The 27,667-nt window shown below is 38.7% G+C and overlaps 1 protein-coding gene across 1 annotated transcript in view; it reads right to left on the reverse strand.

Annotated features, from left to right (window-relative positions):
• Positions 1-239: 239 nt before the first annotated feature.
• Positions 240-27,667, reverse strand: part of LOC124711410 (D-arabinitol dehydrogenase 1-like) — a 58,805-nt gene continuing 31,377 nt past the window's right edge. Inside the window, exons 5-8 of the mRNA XM_047241468.1 lie at positions 23,394-23,591; positions 12,764-12,950; positions 2,874-2,981; positions 240-502 (exon numbers count right to left, since the gene is read on the reverse strand). Of these exons, the coding sequence (XP_047097424.1) occupies positions 385-502; positions 2,874-2,981; positions 12,764-12,950; positions 23,394-23,591 (611 nt within the window). The 3' untranslated portion in view covers positions 240-384. The remainder of the gene's footprint in view (positions 503-2,873; positions 2,982-12,763; positions 12,951-23,393; positions 23,592-27,667) is intronic.

Below are 27,667 nucleotides of genomic sequence, written 5' to 3' on the forward strand. Positions count from 1 at the left end.
ACACACTATTTGTTAATGTCCATTAATGAGTATGTGGATACATTTGATCAGACAGCATGTGAATATTTTCGATTCATTTGTATTTTGCTGGCAGTTTTTAGCTTTATCTTTTTTGTGTTCTGTTGTTGAATCTAAAAAATTTGGTAGTAGCTGTAATAAAATCACAAAGCATTATGACAGCACAATTCAAAGTGTCCTTAAAGGTAAATATGCATGTTTTATTGGATTAAAAAATATTATGCTAATAAATTTGATTTATTGTTTTAGACCCAGCCATCACATTAAATGGAAAACTGTAGTGGCGATTTAAAACTGGGTACAAATATGAGCCTTTGGCAAGCGTTATTGTTTTTCTCTTCTGAAGAGACAGGCTTAAATTCTTGCCTAATGTTCCACCTTGAAGATTGCTTTTGCAATTGAGCCTTTTTTCAACTCTTCCAAGGCTTCTTTGTGCTGCTTAAGGGGGAATGTCTTTATTCCCAGTTTTTCATATTCCAGATACCTGCAACATATTATATCGCTGGTTTCACAGTTCAGAAAATAACATTCGTAAAAAACAAATTTGTCATTGATAAGATGTACAAAGCATGATGAATGAATAAATGAATGAAGACATTCTGTGCATAGGACAGAATTTCATTTTTATTCAGAAAATCTGATGGTCTTTATATTACTCTTTCAACAATTTTTGAGAATCCATACAATAATGACAGTCGTCTTTAATTTTTTATTTCATACTTGTCACATATTTTAAAATGAGGATTCACTTTTGATCTTCTTGAGATCTCTATGGGAATATTTTGGTGGAAAATGATACTAATGACACCCCTCTTCCTTCCCCTTCAACCCTTTTGCTGGAAGCTCCAATTCTTCTCTCTCCACTCCTATTCAGTGTCTCCTCATTAGTTGCATGATCAACCCCCCCCCCCCCCCCCCCTCCCCCAATCTTAAGCACACCACTTTCCAAAATCTTATATTCTCTTCTCATCTAAACTGTTTATCATTCATGTTTCATTTCCATAGAAGGCTGCACTCCAGGTAAATACTTTCAGAAATGGTTTCCTAGCACTTAAATCTATATTTGATGAAATGTCTATCTCACGAAATAAAGTCACTAATGATGGAGATTGACATGCTGGTGGCGTAATGGTACATATGACATATTTTCAGTGTATATTTTTACACAGATGTGAGGCATATTAAAAGAACAGAAGGAAATAAGTGCAAATGAGGAATATAAGAGTAACTTCAGCAGACTGTAGTGTTTTCATATAAAACAGTAAAAACCATAACTGTGGTGAAGAAACTTCTTGACAGATTACAGATCAAGATAAAATTATGCTACCAGTGTGCAACATGCTTATTGATTGTTCTTCAGATATTTGACAGGATTTCTGGGGGAGTCTGAGATAGTATGAAATGCCTGCTACTGGATCAGTAGTGTAACTGTAACAGATGAAGGTACTGCTGTGAGGAAAGTTTGTCTCATAGTTTTCAGTATTTTAGGGGAAAAAGTGTTTCATGTGCAAAATGTGCTGCTGTTGGTGGTTTCGACATTTACTGACGTATGAAACTGCACATCTGTTAGGTGGAAATCAGAGTCAAAGAAAGTGGTGAAAAATTTCAAAAATCATCAAATGAATCTCATCTATGAAAATAATATATACTACGGAATTCAGAGACTTGAAACTCATCATGAATCCAGTTAGAGAAGATATTATCAATGTGTCAAAACCAGATGAGCTGGTGAAAGGCCATTCCAAAAATTGTCAAATGAATCTTATCTATGAAAAATAAATTGATATGTTCTAGGAAATTCAGGGAGTTGAAACTCATCATGAATCCAATTAGTGAAGATACAGGGTGACAATTATTGAGCTATATGAAATAAAATCATAACTTTTGAACAGTTTTACGGTTGGCCATGTGGTATGATGGGAATTAGTATGCACATGTGCAAAGTTTGGTTTAGCGATGAAGCCCACTTTCATTTGGATAGATTCATCAATAAGCAAAATCTGTGGAACCGAGTATCCGCATTTCATGATCAAGAAGTCTCTTCACTCTCAATGGGTGATTGTGTGGTGTGTAATGTCCAGTCCTCGAATAATCTGTGTTTTATTCTTTGATGGCATGGTGACTACCGAACAGTACATGAAGTTTTGGAAGATGATTTCATCTCCGTTATCCAAAGTGACACAGATTTCAACAACATGTGGTTCATGCAAGACGAATCTTGACCCCATCGAAACAGGAGAGTGTTTATGTACTGGAGGAGCATATTGATGTTTGGATTCTGACTCATCAATCTTCAAACACATCAGTGGGTCATGCAGAATTTTGCTATTTGTCTGTGCCACATCATTGCTAATGATGGCAGGCATATTGAACATGTTATAACCTAAATCTGAATATCTGTAGTGATGTTTACATGTTGAATAAAGTGTGATGCTGTAGTTTGTAACTAATTAACATTTTTTTCATACAGTACAATAATTGTCATTCTGTAATATCAATGTGTCAAAACCAGAGAAACTGTTGAAAGGCCATGGGCTTCAGGCTGTCCTCTGAATTAGACAGAACTCCCTCATCCTTGTAAAAGGCACTTTAATCCATGTGTCATCCATCTCACTTTTATCTTTTGAAGACAAAAATGAGATTTAGAATGCTGTAAGGGTACTTTGTAGGAAGATTTAATTTTTTCATCTACACTGTCTACTTCATAAACATCTCTTATCATTGGGACTGGGTTATCAGAAATATGTTATACCTCCTAAACAATTTAAACATCACAAAAATAAGGAAGGGGACAGAAAATAACTCAGATTTATAAAACATTTAGAAATAAATGTGAAAGTAAATAAACATTTTACCTTGTACCCATGGAGTCGATAAAACCCAAAGCTTTTGGAAAGCTGAATGGATTAATGTTCACTGCAATAATAGTGATTTCTTGCTTGTAGAGATGGTATGGTGATACACTGGAAGAATAAGAGTAGTTATCAAATAATATGCTGGTGAACAGTTACTTACACACACACACACACACACACACACACACACACACACACACACATTTCTGGAGCAGAAGCAGGACTAGGTGTATAGGTTTCTGTTCTGAAGGAGAATGCAAGTTTGTAGAGTGAGCTAATATGCCCAGTTGCATGCCATTACACCACTTTGCATCTTTTGTTCTTGGTGGCTCCTCTTTCTATATTTTACATCTCTATTAAAACTGTTTTGAATATATTCACTTTCTACACCTCTTCTTGTATCTCACTGGTGGATTTTCCATCACCGCCATTTATAGCTTCCTGAGCTACTGATCTCAACTTTGCTGATAATTTGTTGTTACAAGTTGCTCTGCACTTGATAAACAAGTATTTTTTAGTCACTTTTGGTGTCTGTTGTCACATACACTTGTAAAAAGCTTCCTGAAAGTATTTGGTGCTTTGCCAATTTTCATGTTTATTTCATTGTCCAGAGAGAGATCTTCGGACACCTGTGAGGCAAGGTAGCAGAATTTGCCAACTACATTCAACAAAGAACCATCTAATCTTATGGCAGCCATATCCATGTATCCTTGCACCATAATCACAGTCTTCTTCACATTCACAGACATAGAGAAGAGCTTGCATGCAGTTGCAAATTTGTCTATAATCGTCTTGAGTATATGCTATGAATGCTGCATTGTCAGGTTGTTTGCAAGTAAGTCCTAAAAATAGCACTTGGATATGAGTAGTGAGATGGTATGAAGTTCCCCATCAGCCCTGGTATGTGGGTGAATGCCCAGATTTGTTTGGCAAAAAAGTCTCTTTGAGAAGTATTTTGAAGAATATACCAAATAAGACAGGAGCCAGTACACAGCCTCGACAAAGCCCTCTTTACACAGAAGAGTTTATCAAGATTGTGTACTGATTCCTACCACGTTTGGTATAATCTTCTTACTGCTTTTCACAGTTGCTTTCAGTGAAACAACCTGGGCATCTATCTGGATACTAGAACTGGTGAGAAACCTTACAACATTTTGCTATTCATATCCAAGTGTTATTATAAGGATTTAATTGTAAGCAATGTTTCATTCACTGATGATGCAGCATTTGCTCAACAAGCCCCTCCCCCCCCCCCCCCCCCTTCCTGAAGGTTTATGCATAAATTTGCTACTGTGTAGAAGATTTTCTCTATATCTTTGAATTATGGCACAGTGATACACAGATATGTCTGTCACAAGACTGAATGGTTCCTTGTTAAATATATCTGAGAAATTATGCCACACCAGCTTTCTAGTGTCAGAAGATTTCTCTCTGGATGACAAAATGAATGCGAGAATTGACAAAGAGGTGAATACTTTTGGGGAGTCTCACAGAAGAGTGTGGGACAACAAACACTTTACAGAGGCCACAAAAACAGTCATCTATCAAGCTTGTATGCTGAGCACCTTTGTGTGTACCACAAGACTTTTGGACATCATACGCAAAATGAGAACATAAGTTCAACACCTGTCATCTGCAGTACTTACAGAATGAGCTAGGCATTACATGGATCATGTGAGAAACGAGATAGCCATCAATACGGTGAAGCTATGGACTATCACTGCCACTTTCAAGGAACATTGTCTTCAATTGATAGAACACTTACATCATATAAACCACTCCCATCTTCCCCAACACAATTGCCAAGAGAACACCACTTCAAAGATTGTGCCAAGCATAAATAAATGGAGCTCACCAAACACTACATTAGATGGAGGTAATTCATCAAGGACAGTAGCAAATTCTATTATGGAGTCCGACTCAACAAGTTAGTTGTAAAATGAGCTTGAAGATAAGCACTTATGACAAACCCCTCTTTTTGGGTGATTCCAATAGCTGAGTGGTCAGCGTGGCGGTCTGTCACGCCAAGGGGCACGGGTTCGATTCCCGGCTGGATCGGAGATTTTCTCCACTCAGGGACTGGGTGTTGTGTTGTCCTCATTATCATTTCATCATCATCAGTGGAAGGCAATGGGAAACCACCACTGGAATCACTTCCCTAGACGCTCATGCAGTGGACCTCTCTGACAAGGTTCCCCCATGACAAGACCTGGCGTAAGGCAGAACACAAACTTAAGTTTTGGGGTGATTACACTTGACCTACTTGTGGCCACAAAGTGTGCTCTGACATCATACTCCTGAGTCACCAATGAAAATGCCTGTATGATGATACTTGAATCTTCCATTAGGAATTATAGATCAATGATGATGTTACTAGCTTTCACCTGACAACATCAGTGTCTCCTTCATTCAGAACCCTGTGTGGCTTTCATATTCAGTCTTTAAAAAAATGCCCAACTGCCTCCAGCCCTTTTATACATTCTGTATGAAGGGGAAGAAATGCAAAACACTTGTTGATTTTTCAGCTTTTGAGTCCATTTATACGCTGCCACCTAGCAGTAATTTCTTTTTTCTATAGCTGTATATTGTTGTAGTTTCAAAAGAATACTTTATAAAATTTAGACAATTATTCAAATGCTTTAATATACATTTTCTGCACTTATCAGAGGAACAAAATGGCACAAGTACCTCAGGACATTAAGTTGTGCAACAATTTATATTCAAATTGAACAGTATATCAAACATGGAGGTTAGAGGCTTGTCTGCTCTGCAAAGCAGGGCAGTTGGCAATCTGTGGCAGATCTAATGACAGAGTACAATGTTGGTATAGGCACACATGTTTTGTTGAAAATGGGGCTCCACAGCAGACAACCCCCATGTTTTCCCATGTTGACTCAATGACATTATCAATTATGACTGCAGTGGGCATGGGATCACTAAGATTGGACTATGGAACAATGGAAACATGTCACCTGGTGGGATGAATCACATATATTTTATAGCAGGTTGATGGTCATGTTTGGATACTGTGTCATACAGATTAACAGACGCTTGGAGCATGCATTGCGCCATGGATGCAAATAAATTTGGGTGGGTGGGTGCAGGGGGGGGGGGGGGGAGGCGGGAGGCAGTATTATGCTATGAGGGCATTTATCTGGGATTCCATGGGACATGTGGCAGTAATTGAAGGCATTGTGAAGCTGTGGACTATGTGAACATTATTGTGGACCACCTGCATCTTGATGTCTTCCTCAACGGTAATGGCATTTTCCACTAAGGTAACCACCCACGTCACAAGTCCAAAACTGTTTGCTTGTGGTTTTGAGAAGCACAATAGTGAACTCTGTTGATTTCTAGGCCACCAAATTCGCCTTATCTGGATCCAATGGAACATATCTGGGAGGATATCTAGCAACAGAGCTTCACCCGCAAACAGTGGCCCTTAATTTAGGGAAACTGTGACCTTTGCACAGGTGTCTGGCATCACATACCTCTGGCAACTTACAAAGGATTTACTGCATCCATAAGATGTAGAATTGTTGCTTTTATGTTCCAAGCAATAAGCAACATATTAAGCAAGTGGTCATAATAATCCAGCCAATAAAAAAAAGAAGAGGGGACATAAATTGTATAGTCATCATTTTCTTGTGCAGTGATAGAAGGGAATATCATGTACAGCAGAACAATGTACTAAAAAGTCCTACCAGTAGGGTATGAGCAGTTGGTGGGGGTGGGGGTTGGAGGCCTTCAAAAATCACTTTATATGTTTCTTTAATACCTCGCAAACCACAGCCTCTAGCAAAAACATATACCAGTGAAAAATAAAACTATAATAAATTTCTCACAAAAAGGTACTATTAATTTTTTCTCTAAAGTAACAGTTTGTGTAATGCAGGGATCAAAAAATCACAAATTATTAAAAATAGTGTTTCAATGGTATAATATTAATTTTGTTGCTAAGTGAAATGGTTAAAAACAAATATTAAATGTATGTACCACATCTAAGTGCAGTAGAGCTGTATTAAGGGATAAGTTATATTCTGGGGGGTGTAACAGGGTGGTAGCAGGGGGAGGGAAGGGGTAGATTCTAGAATCATGAGGAAACTTAGGTCACTGGATTGTGGTCATGCACTTCTCTTTTTGATAAAATTATTTAATTGGATAGATAAAAAAATCTACTCACCACGTGGTGGCAGAACACACACATAAAAGACTGTTGTGATTGGCAAGCTTTCATAGCCAGTGGCTCCTTCTTCAGGGAGAAGGGTTGAGGGGGAAGAAGAAGGGTGAAGAAATAGGACAGGAGAGGTCTAGGACAAGGGGTAGATTTCAGGAAAGTCACCCAGAACCATGGGTCAGTCTTTCCTTCTTATCCCCTACAGTAAGACTAAGATGGCGGCGTGTGTAGATATCCGCGATTTTACTCCAAAAATAAGTTACAGTGAAGCCGTTAAAAATTTGTGTGTAAAGTGCAAAAGTGAACTCTTAAAGTAAAGTGAACATATTGCTAGTTTACAATGTGTAATCAGCAGTCTAAGTGTAGAAATCGACAGCCTGAAGTCCGAAAATATGGAACTGAAGTTGAAGCGAAACATGGATCCATTGTTTCAAGACAGACAGAAGGACAAAAACTTTTGCAGAACATGGATACACTGCCGCAAAATGATGCTGATAAATCATCAAAATGGAAGATAGTTCACAACAAGCGTCAAACATTCGGCATTAAAACGTCGTATACAGCAAATGTTTCAAGGTTTGAGAATGTAAACAATTTTAATGTACTTTGTTCTAGTAATAGTCTCACAGAAAGTGAAAACAATCATAAGAAGAGTGTACTGGTAAACTATCGGAAAAAGGTTAGGTTTGATCTTCCAAAGTCACAACGTTCAGCTAACAGCACTGAAAGTGGCAGTGGCGTGATCCAGTCTGCTGTGAGTGAAACATCAACAAATCGTCTTAACATTTTCGCTGATAGTCATGGTAGAGGCACGGCTGATATAGTGAAAAGCAGTTTTAATGCTGCTGACATTTGTGGAATGGTGAAACCAGGTGCTACACTTCAAGAAGTTTTAGCAGGGCGATATCCAGAAAAAGTAAAAAATGAGTGTGTGATCTTAATAGGTGGCTCAAACAACGTTGCTTGCAATGAAGAGAACGATGTCATACAGTCACTCAGGAAAATATCGGCGCTTTGTCAGTCTAAGGTATTTGTTGTGAACATTCCAAAGAGACAAAATCCCACAGTCCTATGTAAATGAGGCTATCTCACAAACAAACTCTACGTTAGCAAAGTTGTGTAAGCATTTTAACAATACTTGTATTGTAGATATAAGCAGTTTTGGATGAGAATTATTTACAAGACATGGTATGCACCTGATCAGATCAGGAAAAAAGCATTAGGTACCTTCTTACAGACAAAAATATTGGAAGAAGTCCACAAATGTACCCCAAAGTTGGAACTAATTGCACTTAAATGGCTCCAGCCATCAAGTCAGACTCAGTTTCAAACTCAAATGTTTCAGGAATTTGTTAGTAATGAATGTACTGTGTCTGTAGCTACAGATAATTTTTTAGGCAAAAGTTTACATCTGTCTCTAATTCCAAAGAAATGACAATTTTTCACCAAAATGTGGGAGGGCTTGGTAATAAAGTAAATGGCATTACTGTTGTGTTAGAGGAAGCACAAGGAATAAAAGCTACTGATGTATTATGTTTTAGTGAACATCATGTGAAAGATATTGAAAGGTTGCAGCTAAGTGGTTTCTGTCAGGCAGTGCATTACTCTAGAACCATCATGGAAAAAGGTGGAGTGGTAATTTATGTAAAAAACAGCATATCTTACAGTGCATTAGATTTAAAGTGCCATTGTATAGAGCAACAAATTGAAGTATGTGGTGTTGAGATTACTGTAAATGACTTCACGGCTATAGTGTTAGTACTGTATAGATCTCCCTCAGGGAATTTGAATGTATTTCTTAAGCACTTAGATTCTTTATTATCCAAACTGTACTCAAAGTCTAAGAACTTGATAATTACTGGAGAATTTAATATTGATTTCCTAAATGAGAGCAATAGTAAAGCTGATTTAGTACATGTAATAGAGTCTTATAATCTGATGGCAATAGTAGATTTCCCAACTAGGGTTACTGTTAACAGTAAAAGTCTGATAGATAATATATTTATAGATAAGTCTAAATGCAATGAGATCACTGTACATCCAATCCTTGGCCTTTATGATCATGGTGGTCAGTTGCTAAGGCTCAATTACATTAGTGTGGGCAACAGTTCCGAGCATTCTTGGAAATCTTTTAGGACAATAAATGAAGAGGGCCTTAAAAAAATCAATGACAGGCTAAAAGAGAGAGATTGGAGCCCAGTTTATAGGGAAACAGATGTAAACAAAAAGTAAAATTCATTTTTAAATGAATTCATGTCTGTATTTGAGTCCATCTTTTCCAAAAAAACGTAGTTAGAAATAGTCATATAGGCAATGCAAAGAAGTCTTGGATCACTACATGGATAATTAGAACAAAGAGGATGTTATACAGTTCTCTCAGGACTTGTAGTGATCCAAAGAAATGACAACACTTCAAACTTTACTGTAGCATTCTCAAGAAGGTTATAAATAAATCTAAAAGTATGTGCATAAAATCAGAAATTGAAAGCTCAGAAAATAAAATTAAAACTATATGGAATGTAATAAAGAGGGAAACTGGCAGGACAACAGGGAACATGTCTCAGGTAGAGATTAAAACAGGGGACAGTATCATAAAGAAACCTGAGTTGGTTGCAGAAATATTTAATAACCACTTTTTGAGAGCAGCAGAGATGACAGGCTGTAATGGTTCTATGGAAGAATCACTGTCCCTCCTACAGAAAGCTATTAGCAACAGAATCCCACAATTATCTTTACCTCCAGTTACTGTAAGCAAAGTCACAAGAGTAATTAGATCATAAAAAAATAAAAATTCTGCTGGTGTGGACAATATTTCTAGTAAAAAACTGAAACACTGTTATAAATTTGTTGGTCCCATCTTATGCAACATATACAATACATCCCTACAAGAAGGGATTGTCCCTGACAGACTAAAATTGGCTGTAGTGATTCCTCTCTTTAAAAAAGGTGATAAAAGCATTGTTACAAACTATCAACCAATATCCCTATTAACTACCTTCTCAAAAATTCTTGAAAAACTCATGCACAGGAGGATTGTAGACCATCTCAACTTCCACAGTATCTTAAGCAAAAATCAGTTTGGTTTTTGTGCCGGTCTTTGTACTGAACAGGCAATATTCTCTTTCAGCAACCAAGTTTTGGAAGCCATTAATAAAAAAATGTCTCCAGTGGGTATTTTTTGTGATCTTACGAAAGCTTTTGATTGTGTAAACCACCAAATTCTTTTGAAAAAGGCAGAATACTATGCTTTAGGTGGTACTGTTGGCTTGTGGCTACAATCATATCTAAAGGATCAGAATCAGACTGTATTGTTAAATGGCTCTTCTGGAGAACCTGCCTTGTCTGAATGGGGCACAATAACATGTGGTGTGCCTCAAGGCTCCGTTTTGGGCCCACTGCTTTTCCTCATCTTCATTAATGATCTTCCTCTCTGTTCTGAGACAAACAGTAAATTTACCCTGTTTGCTGATGATACCACAATTCTGTTTGATGATTTGATAGATCACAATCTTGAACAAACTACAAATACTGTTTTTAATGACATCTTAAATTGGTTCTCCTCAAATGGTCTCTCTCTCAATGCAAATAAAACTCATTATATGAGGTTCCATACATCACAACGTAATCTTGATGAAATTAACATAAAATGTAGAGATCAACCATTACAGCAAGTTGAAGATACAAACTTCCTGGGTGCTTATATAGACAGCAAATGTAATTGGTCAGTTCACATTCTTCATGTATGTAAAAAACTTAGCTCGGCAACATTTGCATTGCAGGTAATTTCTTCAGTGGCTGAAGTCCACATCATTAAGGTTGCCTACTTTGGTTACTTCCACTCATTGATGTCATATGCTATCATATTCTGGGGGAACAAACCACTTGCAAAAATAGTTTTCACCATCCAAAAAAAAAGCAATCAGAATAATGTGTGGGGTCCATCAAAGACACTCTTGCAGGCACTTGTTTCGGAAGATAGGTATGCTAACAACTGCCTCACACTATATTTTTTCCTTGCTGACCTTTGTGTGCAAAAATTATTCTATCTACCAAGACAACAGTAAATTCCATGGCTATAGCACCAGAAACAAAAACATCTACATTTCAAAATGAAACGTCTCACTCTGGTACAAAAAGGAGTTTTCTACTCCAGTATTAAGCTGTTCAATGCTCTCCAACCACATATCAAATGTGTTTATACAGAACTGCCAAAATTTAAACAAGTTCTCAAAGATTACCTGACAGAGAAATCTTTTTATACTGTGGATGAATATTTGAAAGAAAATGTATACCATCACTAAAATTATTGTGTCTGACCAGCAGTTCTAGGTGACTTTCCCAAAATTTAGCATTTGTCCTAGACCTCTCCAGTCCTTTTCCTTTGCCCTTCTTCCTTCCCCCTCAACCCTTCTGCCTGAAGAAGGAGCCACTGGCTCTGAAAGCTTGCCAATCACAACAGTCTTTTATGTGTGTGTTCTGCTGCTGCTTGGTGAGTAGATCTTTTATTTATCCAGTTAAACAATTTTATCAATAATTGACTTTTCTTTTTCAGATGCACTCCCCTTCCTCAGGGGTTGGGACTTTTAGTATGTTGTTCATGGCACTCCTTCCTACTACTGTACGAAAATTTGTGACAACACAATTTATTTCTTGCATTTGACCTTTTCTTATCATCATTGATTGGACTATGGTGTGTTGGCTCATCAGTGTTTGTTCCCTGAGTCCAACAATGACACACAGGTGAGAAGGAGCATTTCTGTGGATGGTCATCACTGAAGTTCTCCACCACGCAGTCATCTTGAATATTTTTCTTTCTCAATTATTTTTAGTGTTTAGAAGAGTGAGACCCGTTGGGACACTGCACAGTAAATCATTATGAAGCGTGCCATGGATATAAATGTAATTATATATGGTATAGATTATGTGAGAAATATGGAGCAGTGATGTTATTAAACACACGTATAAAATAGTTGTACCAAGAGAAAAAATGTGATTCCATACAAAATTTCAACAATTGATGTTATCAAAAAAACAAGTATCAAACATATCTGCATTTTTAAAAAGATTTAAATTAGCACAAAAGGTCCAAACCACTTTGAGAATACTGAAACACTGACTGATGAGAGGGGACTGCATTTTATTAGTTTCTATTAGTAAATTATGAAACAAAATGTTACATTCCTTTGAGGTATCGCTATGTTTATTAACCTGTGACGAGACCAAGATATACCACCACACAACAGATCATAGGTGTATCAAGAAGTCTAGAGAGGTGTTAAGATTTTGTACATCAATCAGAAAAGTTCTGGAAACAGATTTTTTTCTACAAAGTGCACTTTAAGGTAGATTTCTTGTAGTAATATAGAACTAGTAATGCTACTTATTACAGTGACTCGATGGACAGGGTTCAAATAATTCAGACCTCTATAACACAGGGCTTCCTCGCTTAAAATATGTTGCTCCTCCATGCCAAAGCCAATTTTCATGACATTTCACAATAGCAAAAAATATTCATCAATTGTTTTAAATTTCCACAGCTGAAGGAGGAGAAAGATAGGAAACAAAGATGGCAGTCAGCCCTTGAAGGTAGTGTGTGCATAGCTCATAAGTCTTTCGATGGAAGCAGAATTCAGAAATGCTGATCACAGTATCTTTAGAAAAATAACTATTTAATTTGTAGTAAAGAGCAAGAAATTCACATGTAGCTTTTTACCTTACTCTTGTGTCTGGAGAGGCAACACCAAAGACACACAGTTTTCCTCCACAGTTGAGCATCCAGAGAGCATCTTCCATTGCCCTGCCATTACCACTGCACTCAATAGCAACATCAAAACCCAATTCTGGATCTTTCTCTTTTTGCTCTTTCAGTTCAGCTGGGCTAACAACTTGAAATCCAGTTCCTGAAAAAGAGAGTACAATTGAAAAATTTTGATGAAATATACAGGTGATGTTTCATCAAGAGATTCCCTGAGATTACCAGGTTTTATCAGCTTCCCTATCCAGGTTCCCCTGAACGATACTTTAGTGTATGTGAGAACAAGTTTCACATTACTAGTTTTTTATGGCAACAACTGAAATTTTTTGAATTGTCACTTCACCTTTTAGTGATTATTTCAAGTTCACCTGGGATTTACAGTTTCATCAACAATTCTGTAAATTATAAGCTCTTGCAACCTCTGTAAATTCCACTGTTACTGTCATCTGCCACAATTCCGTGTCATGTGAGGTCATGTCACTGTGCAGTAACCTAAAGCATATGAGAAATTCTGACAGGAACATGATCTGATCTGTTCTCACTGGAATGTAATATGAATAGAGTCTGATAGCAATGACATATCTTATATCAAGCAACATGTTCTTCACACTATGATCAGTATTAAATTAATGCACAATACTGTAAGTTGGCAAAGTACTAGAGTGCATTGAAATTAGTAAAAAGGAAATAAAGCCTGAGTATTCAGTACCAGTCTGCAAATATTATGTTTAAATATGGACACACTTTTTTTTCAGTTTAAAGTAGCATCTTTGATTTTGTGCGAATGGTGAGTTCATGGCTATATGACAAAATCTCATGAACACTCTTGATGATGCAATGGGAGATGGACGGGAAGCCTAAGGGCCCACAGAAAATAATGAAGATTCACACAGGCAGTGAGGATGTGACATGCAGATGTGATCTAGCAACAAACATTACGACAATTCAAAGCATTTCACTTTTTCTTAAGCAGAATCTCAGAACTATTTGTAATAAGAAACTCAGAACATTTATTTCTGCCAAAAAACAGTTCAATTTCCCCTAGAGTCTCCCATAATTCTGTGAATTTATTGAATTCCCAGAGAGTTCTTGGATTTTTGACTATTTGTCACTTATTGTAAATAACTAATGAGTCAGATCTTTATGTGGCATGTCAAACAACTAGTGACTGCTCTAAATACATATCTTGCTCTATTGCAAATGAAGATACAATGCAGGTGTAATAACATAACTGTTCTGGCAGTCAATTATAAAAACACATTTTTCTTATTGTTGTTAGGATCATCAAGTATCCTCCAACTCTTCAGCACATGATGAACTATCTCTTTCCATTTCCTCCTGGCCTTAAGTTCTTCCAGCATCATTCTGATGCTTTCTTTGATGTCTTCTGTCCACCTTCTCTTTGGTTTTCCTCTGTTTCTTTGACCTTCAGTTCTTCGGAGCATTACAGCTCTTTCTAGTGAGTCTTCTGCTCTTGTGATATGCCCAATGTGATGTAATGTCATCTTCAGTACTTTGTCTCATAAGATTTTTTGGCTTTATTTTCTTTCAGAATAGTTGTTTCTGTTTTCAGCCCACAAAGTCCTCAGGATTCTTCTTCAAACCCACATCTTAAAAAAATAGATTTTCTTGGAATCCATTTCTTTTTATTGTCCATGATTCACATCTGTACAAGACTACAGGAAAGATCAAAATTTCAGTGATTTAGTCATTTTTATATATATATATATATATATATATATATATATATATATATATATATATATATATATATCCATCCACACATACAGTGTGGATGGATATGTGCGTGTGTGCGAGTGTATACCTGTCCTTTTTTCCCCCTAAGGTAAGTCTTTCTGCTCCCGGGATTGGAATGACTCCTTACCCTCTCCTTTAAAACCCACTTCCTTTCGTCTTCCCCTCTCCTTCCCTCTTTCCTGATGAGGCAACAATTTGTTGCGAAAGCTTGAATTTTGTGTGTATGTTTGTGTTTGTTTGTGTGTCTATCGACCTGCCAGCGTTTTTGTTCGGTAAGTCACCTCATCTTTGTATTTATATATAATATATATATATATATATATATATATATTTGCAGCAAATTAGGGCTAAATTTAAAGAAAACAAAAATTTTGACAACAAATTCTTCAAACTTAGCCCTAGGCCAAATTTTTCACTTTCAGCATACTTTTAATGTCTCCTTTACTGCCTGCTGTACGCTTTGTGTCATCTGCACATCTTAAGTTGTTGGTTCAATGCATCCCCACCCTGACAATTTTAATTCCAGTTTCCATGCCTGTTCATTACTTAATTACCATACTAAATGAAAAGAAACTGACGTACCTCCATTCGTAATGCACGCAATTTCAGAGATCATGCATCCATACAGTTCACAGTCTGATTTATAGAGGCCACCTGGGTCACCCCTCTGGTGCACTCTGGTGAGCTGCCAAAGAAGCAGTATTATTTAAGCATTCACAAATTAGTGCTTGGCCAGTATTGCTGTTGTCCATTCAATGTGTTCAGTGCTATGTGCAACCTGTACTTAATTGTATCTTACGATGGCTCTATAAAATACTGTGTTCCATAAATCACATTTGTTGTTACTGTAACAAGCTTGGCGACTAGTGAAGGTTACATTTCCATAGCATATTAGTGTCAGTGCTAAGTAACCCAACAAACATCTTGATACGAGAAAAACTCCAACATATCAATGCCCAGCAGCGAGCTTTCACAGAACAACAGCAGGCTCTCACCACCACTCTCAGTCAAGTGGCATTTGCATGTTCACAGCAGGTTACTCTTCTATCAATGCAATCATTGCCCTTTCTGGCATGTGATGATTGGTACTCCTAGAAGACATGATTACACCAAAATTTCCAGGTCTTTTGGTATGGGCAATATAAACCTATGTAGGGCTTTCTTTCTTTCCTGATATTTCCTGTGCATGTATCACTTGTTGTGCCAACCTGCACCTTAGCATGATATGGCCAGCTTATCATTTGATGAAATGTGCAAGCTTTTCTCAATCTATTACTGTGACAGAACCCATGGAATTGCAACATGTGTGGCATTTTAATGTTGTCAGAAACACCTAAGCCAATCTGACAAAGTCTATGCTGCAGAATTACATGGGTTGAGCTGTCATCGTAAATTTGTCACTAGTACCCATCACGAATCTTATACTAATCATATGGAGTGTGACGTTATTACCTGTCTGGCCCTGAATAGGGAAGTCTGTGAAAAAGCACTTCAATGTAAGTATCCAGCACTTACAAATTTGCTCATACAGCACAGTCCTTTGAAGTGTCACGAGCCGCAGGCAATCAGATTACTGTTCAATCAACAACTGTTAAGCATGCTGTAAGTGTTCAGGATGATGGGGAAGCTGCTGCAGTAGTACAACCTTTGACTCAGCCTTGGATGAGGCAGCATCAGTTACGGCCACAGCAGCAATGGGCCTTGTAACAACAGTGGCCATGTGCTCCCCTTCTGTCTTGCCCATATTGCTTCTTCCAAAATGAGCATGCTGTGTGCCTTGAGTGTTGGGCTGTTTGCAATGTCAAAAGCAAGGCCATATTACATCAGTGTGTAGCTCCTCTTCAAATGTGATGGACACAGTAGTACCGACGAACATAAACTGTATCTCTACAATGACCATCTCCCCAAAAAAATTGTTTATTGACATGTGTGTGTTTAATAAAATGCTAAAAATGCAAGTGGACACAGTATCTGCAGTGATTTTAGTAAACCCAAAAACATACATGGACTTGGGCCCCCCTCCCCTCACACAGGTTAGCTACAATAAACAGCAGATTTTGATCCTATGTCAATTATCTATTGTTCCCCTTTCATCTTCCTTGTTGTGGATCATTCCCATACCGGAGACTTGTTTGGGTTAGATGCATTTAATGATTTTGATTTCTCCATTGCTGATGAGGTAAATTTTGTGTCAGATCGAGTTCTGTATCAACAGCTGGAGTCCTTCTGCTCTGTTTTTGTCACTCATTTCCCCTTGTTTTAATTGTGGTATCAGTTTTCAGGCCTGCATTACCATGAAAGAGTCCACCCGTTCTAATGTTTTTTGGGTGTGGCAGATGCCAGTCATGTTGCGTGAGTCTATCAAGGCCGAATTAGACCATTTGACATTTTCTCAATGCCATTTAGCCTGTTTCTTCAAGTGAATGGGCTACACCAAAGGTCATTGTTAAGAAGCCGATGGGTAAGCTTTACCCCTGCAGTAACTTCAGTGTCGAGATTAATGCACAGTCCCTGACAGATACATACCATTTGCTCTGCCATGATGAGTTGCTCACAAAATTGGCAGATGGCCACTACTTTTCCAAGGCTTATTTGTTAGAAGCATAACTCCAGCTCCACTTGGATGAGGCCACTGGGCACCTTATCATTGCCAGTACACCTTTCAGCCTATACCAATATCAATGGTTGCTTTTGGGTGTCGCTAGTACACCCGGAAGTTTTCAACATTTCTTAGAACAGCTGACAATCTCTGTGCTTGGCTGCTGCAATTACCTGGACTGTATTGTTGTTTCAAGTTCTCCCACTGAAGACCACCGTACCAAACTCCAATCATTGTTTTCTGTTTTGCAGTCTGCAGGTGTCAAGTGCAATCTTGCAAAATCTCAATTTTTTCAGCTGTCAGTTTAGTACCTAGGTATCGAGGTCTCTCATTCATGGGTCAAGCCAATCAGTCATCATGCTGACACAATTGCAGCTTTGCTGTGGCTCACTTCTGTTAAGGAACTGCAAGCACTTCTAGGTAAAATTTCATACTATCATAAGTTTTCTGGATGCACCCACTGTTTCTCAGCCCCTGCACACACTTTTGTGTAAGAATGAGCCTTTTTTCTGGTCCCCCTTGTGGCTGAGCATTCACTTTGCTTAAATCTAAGCTCCAGTCTTTCCCCTGTCTGGTAACTTTTCAGCTGTGTCAGCATCTCGTGTTGGCCTCAGCATGGTCTTGGTGCAGTGTTGGTGCACAAATACATGGATGGGTCTGAATGACCCATTGCTTACACTTCTAAGACTTTAAATCCCACTCAACAGTGGTATGCTCAGACTGCAAAGGAGACTTAAGCGATTGTATTCACCCTCAAGAAGTTCCACGTCTCTTTGTATGGTTCTAAGTTCCATTTAATCATGGATCACACGTCATTGGTTGCTCTTTATAACCCTTTGGCTACCGTTCTGGACACATTGTTTGTAGTGGTGGGCTCTCTTCCTCTCTTGTTATCATGATCAGATCCATTAACCAGCTAACAGTGCAACACACTAACGCCAATGACTTATCTCACCTTCTGATCCAGTCAGACCCAGCATTCAATCAGGACAAGTTACGTTTTTTCTATTTAGGTACTGCAAACCAGAACATGGTTGTTGGTTTTCCCTTCACTAGTGCCACAATAGTATCAGCCGTCATTATGGATCCTATACTTAGTTGGATCCTATCTTTTATGCAACATGGATGGCCAGAAAAACCCTCAGTTGTGCCTTGGATCCCTTGCATAATTACTTCTCCTTTCAACATCATCTTTCTGTGTTTGACAGGGTTCTATTGCTAGCTAAGGAGGACGCTGCTCCCCAGGTTATGATTCCCATTTCCTTACACCATAATGTACTGCAGCTTCTGCATGTCTGTCATTAGGGGATCTCTCACACCGAAGCTTTGGCCCGCCAGCATGTGTGCTGGCCAGGCATAGATGGCAACATTGCTTATCACCACATGCACTCACTGTGTTCAGCAACAGGGGGCTCTGTGGGTGTCTTTCTCCCTCTGGCCGATTCTGCAGCACCTGTGGGTGCATCTACATGTCGAGTTTGATGGGCCCTTCCTAAATCAGTATTGGCTCATTTTACTGGATGCTTATTCCAAGTTTCCCATGTTGTCTGACCATGTCCATGGCGGCCACTATTTTGGTCCAGCTTAAGATTTTTGCAAATGAGGGACTTCCATCTATCGTGGTTACTGATAACAGCCCCCAGTTTGTTTCTTAGACTTGGCATCTTTCTGTCAGACTAGTGGTGCTTGCCATCTCACAGCTCCTCCATTTCATCTTCAATCTAATGTTGAGGTCAAACGTATGGTTTGGACATTTAAAACTCATTTGCAGTAGTATGTATTCTGGCAGGCTGTCTAAAGCTGCTTTAGACCATTTTTTGAGTTTGTACTGTTTCATACTAGTGGGGTACAAGACCATGGCGGAGCTGGTATGTGGATGCCAACCATAGACTCTCCTTCACCTGCTGCATATGATGCTGTATCCGCTGGCGTTGCCACGTTCTGGCTGAGTGCCCCTGTCTGGACTCGTGGGTTCGGCTGCAGGCTAAACTGGGTTCCTGCCATCATTAAGCACCTGTACATTGTCCACATTCCTGATGGGTGGACATCCCATCACTTCGAACAGATGCAGCTGCACATAGCAGGGTCTGTTCTGGTGCATTGCCTCCCCCCCCCCCCCCCCTCCCAGCTGCTGGTGCCTGTTCCTGTGTTGCAGACAGTCCAGTTTGCATCACAGAGGGGTTGCTGCCTAGTGGAGTGCTGTCTGGGGTCTCTGCTCCACCCCCAGTCCTCAACTGCCCCCACTGCACCAAGTGCTGCAGCTGCCTCCGCCTCCATTTCTGGTTCCTGTGTGGGCATTGTCTCTGACGCTGATGAGTGTCTTGTGCAACCTTGTCATTCCAGTTCTCCAACAGCATGGATGTGTGGATGGGATCATTTTTATGTGAGATGGTGCCCCTCTGCACATTGCAAATCCAGTTAAGCAGCCGCTGAAGCACCACTTCAGAAATGCTAGAATTATCAGCTGCCATTTCACCACAGCCTGGCTGTCCCGATCACCTGATCTTAACCCATGTGACTTCTGGCTGTGGGACTATCTGAAAGATGTTGTGTTCAGTGTCCTGATTGCAAATTTAGCTGCATTGAAGGCACACATTGTGCAACACACTCTGAACATGACTCTGGACACACTTTGATCAGTTGTGGAACATGCTGTTTCTCGATTTCAACTTGTTGCAGAAAATGGTGGACACCATATTGAACATGTTTTGTGCCTGTCAGATGGAATTAATAATCCGATTTGACTTTGATTGATGCTTTTTATGTGGTTTTTGGCCTCAGGACAATTAAAAACCTATGTGATTGATGCTTTTTATATGGTTTTTGGTCTCAGGACAATTAAAAACTGACGTGAGTGATGCTTTTTATGGAGTTTTTGACCTCAGGACGATTAAAAATCGAATTTTCCCATCTGATGTGATATGACCTTGCCGTGGTGGATAGGCTTACGTAACTAAAAGTATCACACCTGTACACCCATGCACACTGAGTAGTACAGTTTGTTTAATGTCAGATCTACACGTTAGGCATTGTTGTATGATTCATTAGTCATTTGCAGTCAGCCACTATTAAATTATGATGCTTACAGCACCATCTACTGCTACATTTTGTAACTATTTATTTTTCTTCTGCCATACATTTTTCCCCTTCTCTGATAATATTCGATTGCAATTTGATGTCATTCTAACCAGTGGTGTTATTTCTACAGTGGTTTGATAGTTTAACTTTAATTATAATTACCCTGTACATTCCTGTCCGACGCCTTTACCTTTCCTGAAAGTTTCTTCGTATCCTTGTTGTATTTTTGCTGTTGCTTCTTACTTTTTGTACAGATTTCTGATTACCTTTATGTATGATGCTCTGGTATTCGCATAAAGCCTAGTATTTGAAACATTTTTGAAACAATTACACAGTCAAATGCTTTGTTGTTATCTTATTGTTACACAGATAAAAATTACACTGGCATCAATTATGAGCACTGGATTAGTGAAGTAATTCTTTTTATGACATACTTACATAGATTCCATGAACACACTCCATGCTTCTGAGCATTTATGACCTAAAGAAGGGAAATATGACATGGAAAGTTTTAGACCTGTCTAAAAGTATATATTTCTATTTGATAGTCCATGCAATGTAAGATAAATATGAAAAGGCCTTAGAAATGGGGAGATCACTCAGGATGATTGTATGATATCCTGATTTGATAAACGTTAAGAGAATGTAATATTAGAGAAAATATAAGGCTACTGGACGAATTTTGGTTCATCCAAACTATATGAACTTCACTGCTCCAAAAGGCTCCTGGTTATAGGTTTAAGGAGATTAAACATCTAAGATCATCAGTCTGATCCTCATGCCCCGTGATCAAATCAGTGTACCCAATCTATCTACATCTAGAGGAAATTCTGTGTGCAATTTGAAAAATTTTTCTAAATGTGTTTTGCAGCTTGTATCTGAGGTGGTACATTGGTATCAGACTGGTATTCACCTAATGAGATGTGGGAAGCTGCTTCAAAACCACATCCAGACTAGCCAGCACACTGGCCCTTTTTGTCAATATGCTGGGCAGTTTTGAACTGGCACCAGCATGTCTCCCCCATCCTGGAAGTGGGTACTTTAACATGCATGGCTGCCGAACTGGGTTTACCACTCCATGCAGACCATTTCTATGGTCTGGTCAAAGAGGAGATGACAATGATCTCTAAAAATGTGTAATTTGAGTGATTCAGGCATCGATCTCTCTCTTGCAGAACAAACAATGCTTAATAAAGTGCTATACAAGGCCATGACAACTCAGAGGTACAGAACAACGTATTTTGACTGTTGTGCTTGCTGAGGAAAAATCAGGAAAACATTCTTGAGAATTATAGTGCTCATTCAAACAGAGCATATCAAGCCAGCAAAAACTCTGAGGAATTTTGTATTCCTGTGCACAGTGGACATATTCATTATTAAAGTTTGATTGAAATCTTTTATTGTATTATTGAGTTAATTTTATGGGAGATCAGAATTGTAGACAATGTTTCCTATGTATTTTTTTCATCACTAGATCATGCATCTACATTTTTTATTAAACTGTTAAGAAATAAAATCTTTAGTGGAATATGGCAAGCCCTATCTAGGTTTCATCATTTTTTGCAATGAATTCTAGCTCACTCATAGTCCCAAAAGTAAAGAATCATATACGGCTTAGAAACTATCCAGTTCATGAAGATGGGCTGATTGTTTTGTGGCAATACAATAGAAATATTTTCCTGCCACTAGCATTGAATAGTATATTAACATCTGGTCCACCTCACTTCACTTAAAACTGTATTAGTATCTATTACATTTCAGTTTTGTAGATCCTGCTTGAACATGTCCAACAAAAACTCCCTGCAGATGCTTAGTACTACAAAATGCACCTCTCACAGTAAGTTGGTCAAAAGCAGTACTGAATGTAGGTAACACAAATCTCAAAGCTGGTCTTATTTAACTTCATTATTTTCACTCATCTGAAATCAGAGTTATATTGTTAACATGTTGGATCATCTTAGGCTATTCTGGAGATAATTAAGATGGATATTGAAGCAAACACCAGAAGATAAGTTCCAGAACTCTACCAGGCTTGTCCATCACATTCAGTCATATATACACAACTTTGTAAAGAGCCATGTTTATGTAGACTCTACAAAACTGTGATGGGTATAAAAAACATTTAAATTGATCTGCATGTGTAACTTACTGCTTATTACATACCCCGTGAGACAAGGTGGTGACTAAAAAATGATGGACCCTGGGGTGTATTTTTCCTTCTTTTCCTGCTGTTGTTTATTTTGTAAGATTTGTGGTGGATCTTATACCAGTGCTAGTGGGAAGTTGTGTCCCTGGCTGATATAACAGGGCAGTATTGTGCTGACCCAATACACCACCAGATGAAAGTAGTATTACCTTTATCCTCTCTTTTCAGAATAGTTTTTCTTTTTTGGTGGTCCTGGTCCTCCCACGCCACTTCCCTATCAATCCAACTGCAATGAAAATCCTTGGAATGCTTACACCAGTTCTCTCTATTGCACTACTAAATAAATAGCCACTCTTCTCACAAACAGGGGTATATTTTGCCCAACATTTTCGTTATTACTTTTCACAACACAACTAACAATTTCTATGGTAATACCACTCTCTTGAGTACATTCAAACGTCTGTACATGCATACAGTAGGACCTGAGAGAAAAACCAGGAAAACAACTACCACTCTGTAATTGTTCATTACATCCTTGTTGGTGCATCATTTAGTCCATGGCTCTCAGATACAAGCACTTGCTACACCATTGGACAAGTGCCTCCCAGTGGTTGTAACACCATTTTTACTGGTCCCCTTCTTGCTGGCTCCACCACTGCTCCACATTCACTGGATACAAGAAAGGAAAACACACAGTTTCCCTTTCCCACTACATTTATCCTTATTCAAATTATTCATGAGCATCTCCTGTCTACAGATTTTCAATAGTGTGTTGGAATGTTTGCAAATATCCTGAAACATTACAATCCACAACTTGGATTAATAACCATTGATCAAGTACACCTGCCATCATAAGTGTTGTTTCTAGGGGTTCTCTGACATTTATCTATGCATATGCATTTTCTATCAAGTACTCTGTTAAAACAGCAGTCTCTGGCCACAAAACTGAATAAAAAAATTATGTTGAACTTTGGATACTGTGAAATAAATTACCGGGCATTACTAACCAAGTTTTTCAGCAATTTTGCGCCTGCTCTCTAGGGGCTCACTTATTGTAACCTTTCGATGTCCTTGAACGTGGAGTAGGCATGCCCATAAGTTGCCTATAATGCCAGCTCCTGTGATAAGGATACTAGAGCCCACAGGGATGGGCTGAACTCTGTCCCAGCCATGGGAGAGACATGATATGGGTTCTGTTAATGCACCTGAAAAAGTAATTATCATAATTATTTATTAATACAATACTGGAAATCGTGTAGAATACGAGAAATGGAATAATAAATTAATCATTCACCATATAGTGGTGGCACAGAATGGTAGATGTGTGCATACAATAGGACACACACACACACACACACACACACACACACACACACACACACACACACACACGCGCACACACACAAAAAACAAACTGTATTTGTTAGCTGAGTTACCATATTTACACTTATGTACAACTCAGTATCAATTCTGAGTGATTATATTTAGTCATTACATAAATTTCTGGTACTATTATGTCTAAATTAAGCTGAGTAAAACAATTATGATGGAATGTCATATACACATGTTTAAAAACTGCAAATGGAAATTTCAGTTTCAAGTTTTTCCTTCTGAGGAGTGCGATGAATAAGAGAATATAACATTCAAATAGATCTGATCCGTATGACTGAAGGGAGTCAATTAATACCATATGTGTTATAAGAGAGACGCTACACAAAAGAAACAAATCTGTGTTTCATATTCTTCTTTGTCTTCGTCTTTCGATATCTTCATAGGGTCAATGTTTATGGCAAGTTTCTCCCACCATTACTCTTCTTGGTCCTGCGTGTTGCCCTCTGTCAGTTGTTTTTCCCTCACAAATGCAGTCTGCCTACATCATTTTAAGTCCTTCTCTTTCCATGCATCCTTCATCTGCTATCTCCATCAATCTCTTTTCAAGGTGTCTTTGGTCTCTTCACATGAGATGTCCATACCACTGGAATCCTTCCTCGGTTCTGGGTGCTAGAAATTCAGTATTTACATTACTCTGCTTTCCTCCTCCCCCTTCTTCTTCTTCTTCTTCTTCTTCTTCTTCTTTTTCTTCTTTTAGAGGCTGCTACTGTCACTGTCATTTACTGTAGTATCATGAAATTACACCATATTTTTTTTCTTGTTTTGTAACAGTACATAATATGTTTTCCAATAATCATTTAATTAAATAGTGTGAAAATGTTACAGTATATTTCTACTGTAGATGTTGCTCACTGTGAATATCTGTCTAAAATTTCTACATTTTCCATTACAGTTTATCAAAGCAATTATGGCACCAAATAGAACCATTAGCAGCACATTTTTTTAGCAGATGTTTGTCCCCTCTCAGTTTTCCTTTCTTTATTATATATCTACATCTACATTCCAAAAGCACCTCATGGTGTGTCATGAAAAGCACTCTGTGTACCGTACTCACCCTGCCCCTCCCCCCCCCCCCCCTTTTCCCTTCTTTCCATTACAGATATAAATGACATATGGGAAGAACAGTTGTTGATAAGTTTCTGTGTGCTTGAATCTCTCTAATTTTATCTTCATGATTTTTTTTACAAGATATAGACTGAAGAGCCAAAGAAACTCGTACACCAGGCTAATATCATGTAGGGCCCCGACAAGCACACAGAAGTGCTGCAACACAACATGGCATGGAGTCTACTAATGTCTGAAGTAGTGCTGGAGGCAACTTACACCACGAATCCTGCAGGGCTGTCCATAAATCCGTAAGAGTACAAGGAGTTGGAGATCTCTTCTGAAGAGCACACTCCAAAGCATCCCAGATATGCTCACTAATGTTCATGTCTGGCGAGTTTAGTGGCCAGCAGAAGCATTTAAACTCAGAAGAGTGTTCCTGAAGACGTTCTGTAGAAATTCTTGATGTGTGAGGTGTCACACTGTCTGGCTGCAGTTGCCCAATTTTGTCAGAATACACGATGGACATGAATGGATGCAGGTGATCAGACAGGATGCTTGCATACATGTCATCTGTCAGAGTCACATCTAGACATATCAGGGACCCCATATCACTCCAACTGCACATGACTCACACCATTCACACCATTACAGAGCCTCCACTGGCTTTAAGAGTCCCCTGCTGACATTCAGATTCCATGAATTTATGAGGTTGTTTCCATACCCATACACATCCATCCACTCGATACAATTTGAAATGAGACTTGTCCGACCAGGCAACACATTTCCAGTCATCAACAGTCCAATGTAAGTTTTGATGGGCCCAGGCAAGGCATAAAGCTTTGTGTCATGCAGTCATCAAGGGTACATGAGTGGGCCTTGGGCTCCGAAAGCCCATATCGATGATGTTTCATTGAATGGTTCACACACTGACACTTGTAGATGACCCAGCATTGAAATCTGCAGCAATCTGCAGAAGGGTTGCACTTCTGTCATGTTGAACGATTCTCTTCAGTCATCATTGGTTCCATTCTTGCAGGATCTTTTTCCATCCACAGTGAAGTCAGAGATTTGATGTTTTACCGGATTCCTGATATTCATGGTACGCTCATGAAATGGTCGTATGGGAAAATCCCCACTTAATCACTACCTCAGAGAGGCTGTGTCCAATTGCTCATGCACTGACTAAATAGCACGTTTGAACTTACTTAAATCTTGATAATCTGCCATTGTAGCAGCCATGACTGATCTAACAACTGCACCAGACACTTGTTGTTTTATATAGGCGTTGCTGACCTCAGTGCCGTATTCTGCCTGTTTACATATCTTGTATTGCCTATACCAGATTTTTTTGGTGCTTCAGTGTATGTACAAGTAAGCAATATATTAGCTGAATATTCTAGCAATTTAAGCTCTCAGAATTTTAACACTAAACACTCCGTGAAGAATGCTTTTCTTGCAGTGTCTGCCATTGGAATTAGATTGAAATGGGAATATGTGAACATAACTGCTTACAACTCAGCCATGTGATGATCTGGCTTTTTTGCTGCACCCATGCACTTTACTTAAGGAGGATGCAATTTTGACAGGAGCTGAAAAAGATTCGGTTTGCTAAAAATACATTTATTCATCACAAATGAGTATGCAACTGACATATAAGTTCTGTATGTAAATGTCATTGCATTCATGATTATGTGCCCATGATAATTGTCATTAGCACAAATAGTTCACTCTTTTCACATGTCACAGGTCTTGAGCACTGGTTCTGGAGGGTGTATACTCCCCAGTGTTGTAAGCATGTCGCCTGATTGCATGACCATAGGAAAACAATGGACTTGTGGCCTACTCAAAAACAAACTGCTACCTGCTCATTCCACATGCCATTGTGATCTTCGAGGATGTGAGAAAACAAAACCAAATGAATGGTGTCAAATAAGCTTCCTGTACACTTTTGGTGGGGAGCTCAAGGTAGCTCTATGCACGTGCCCCATGGCTAGCATAATCAGATTGAGGAATCGTGCCTGCACAGTATTGATTCCAGCTTGCAATCTACTGTCTGCCTCAAGCCAATCTGCCTCACACTGTTGGCAAAATTTTTGTACAAACGGTAAGAGATTTACTTCAGTTCTGTTATTCACACATTTCTGTGGTAGGGCTGCTACAGGATGAGCATCTCTGCAACACTTTCATGCTTACTAAATGAACCTGTAGTGAAATATGCTGCTCTTCTTTCAATCGTCTCCATTTCCTCTATCAGTCCCATATGGTACAGATCCAAAATTGATGAGCAATGCTCAAGTATCAGTCAAATACGAGTTTCACCTCCTTGGTGAATGGACTACACTTCACAAGGATTCTTTCAATGAATCTCAGTCTGTTGTATGCCTTTCCTATGTATAGCCTTTTGTGTTTATCACAGAAAATCATGTGAAACTCCTTTTATTTTCTGTATGAAGCAACAGGTGACAAAGCACTTAGTATTGTAATATGTTAAGTGACAGTTAATACTCCTCAGAGTGCTGTAGGAGTTTCATTATTATTCTACTACACATTTAAAGAGTTTAGCCATTCATCACCCAGAAAATAACAGTTTCTTTCTATATTATTAATGAATCACTATGCAAGATATTGGAATAAAGGGAGGTCTATTTCACAGCTGACACCTGCAGACAATGCAGACAGTGCTATTTCATAAGATATATATCTCATCCCCACACCCCTGCCTTCTCATGGGTACATGCAGGTTGTAGAGAAGAACATTCACAGTACTAACAAACAGTAACAGAGTGATGTACATGTTTTCAACTGTCTCTGTATAATACAGTAGTGGATAACCACCACTTAA

The sequence above is a fragment of the Schistocerca piceifrons genome, chromosome 8 (assembly GCF_021461385.2).
Source record: "Schistocerca piceifrons isolate TAMUIC-IGC-003096 chromosome 8, iqSchPice1.1, whole genome shotgun sequence".
NCBI lineage: Eukaryota > Metazoa > Arthropoda > Insecta > Orthoptera > Acrididae > Schistocerca > Schistocerca piceifrons.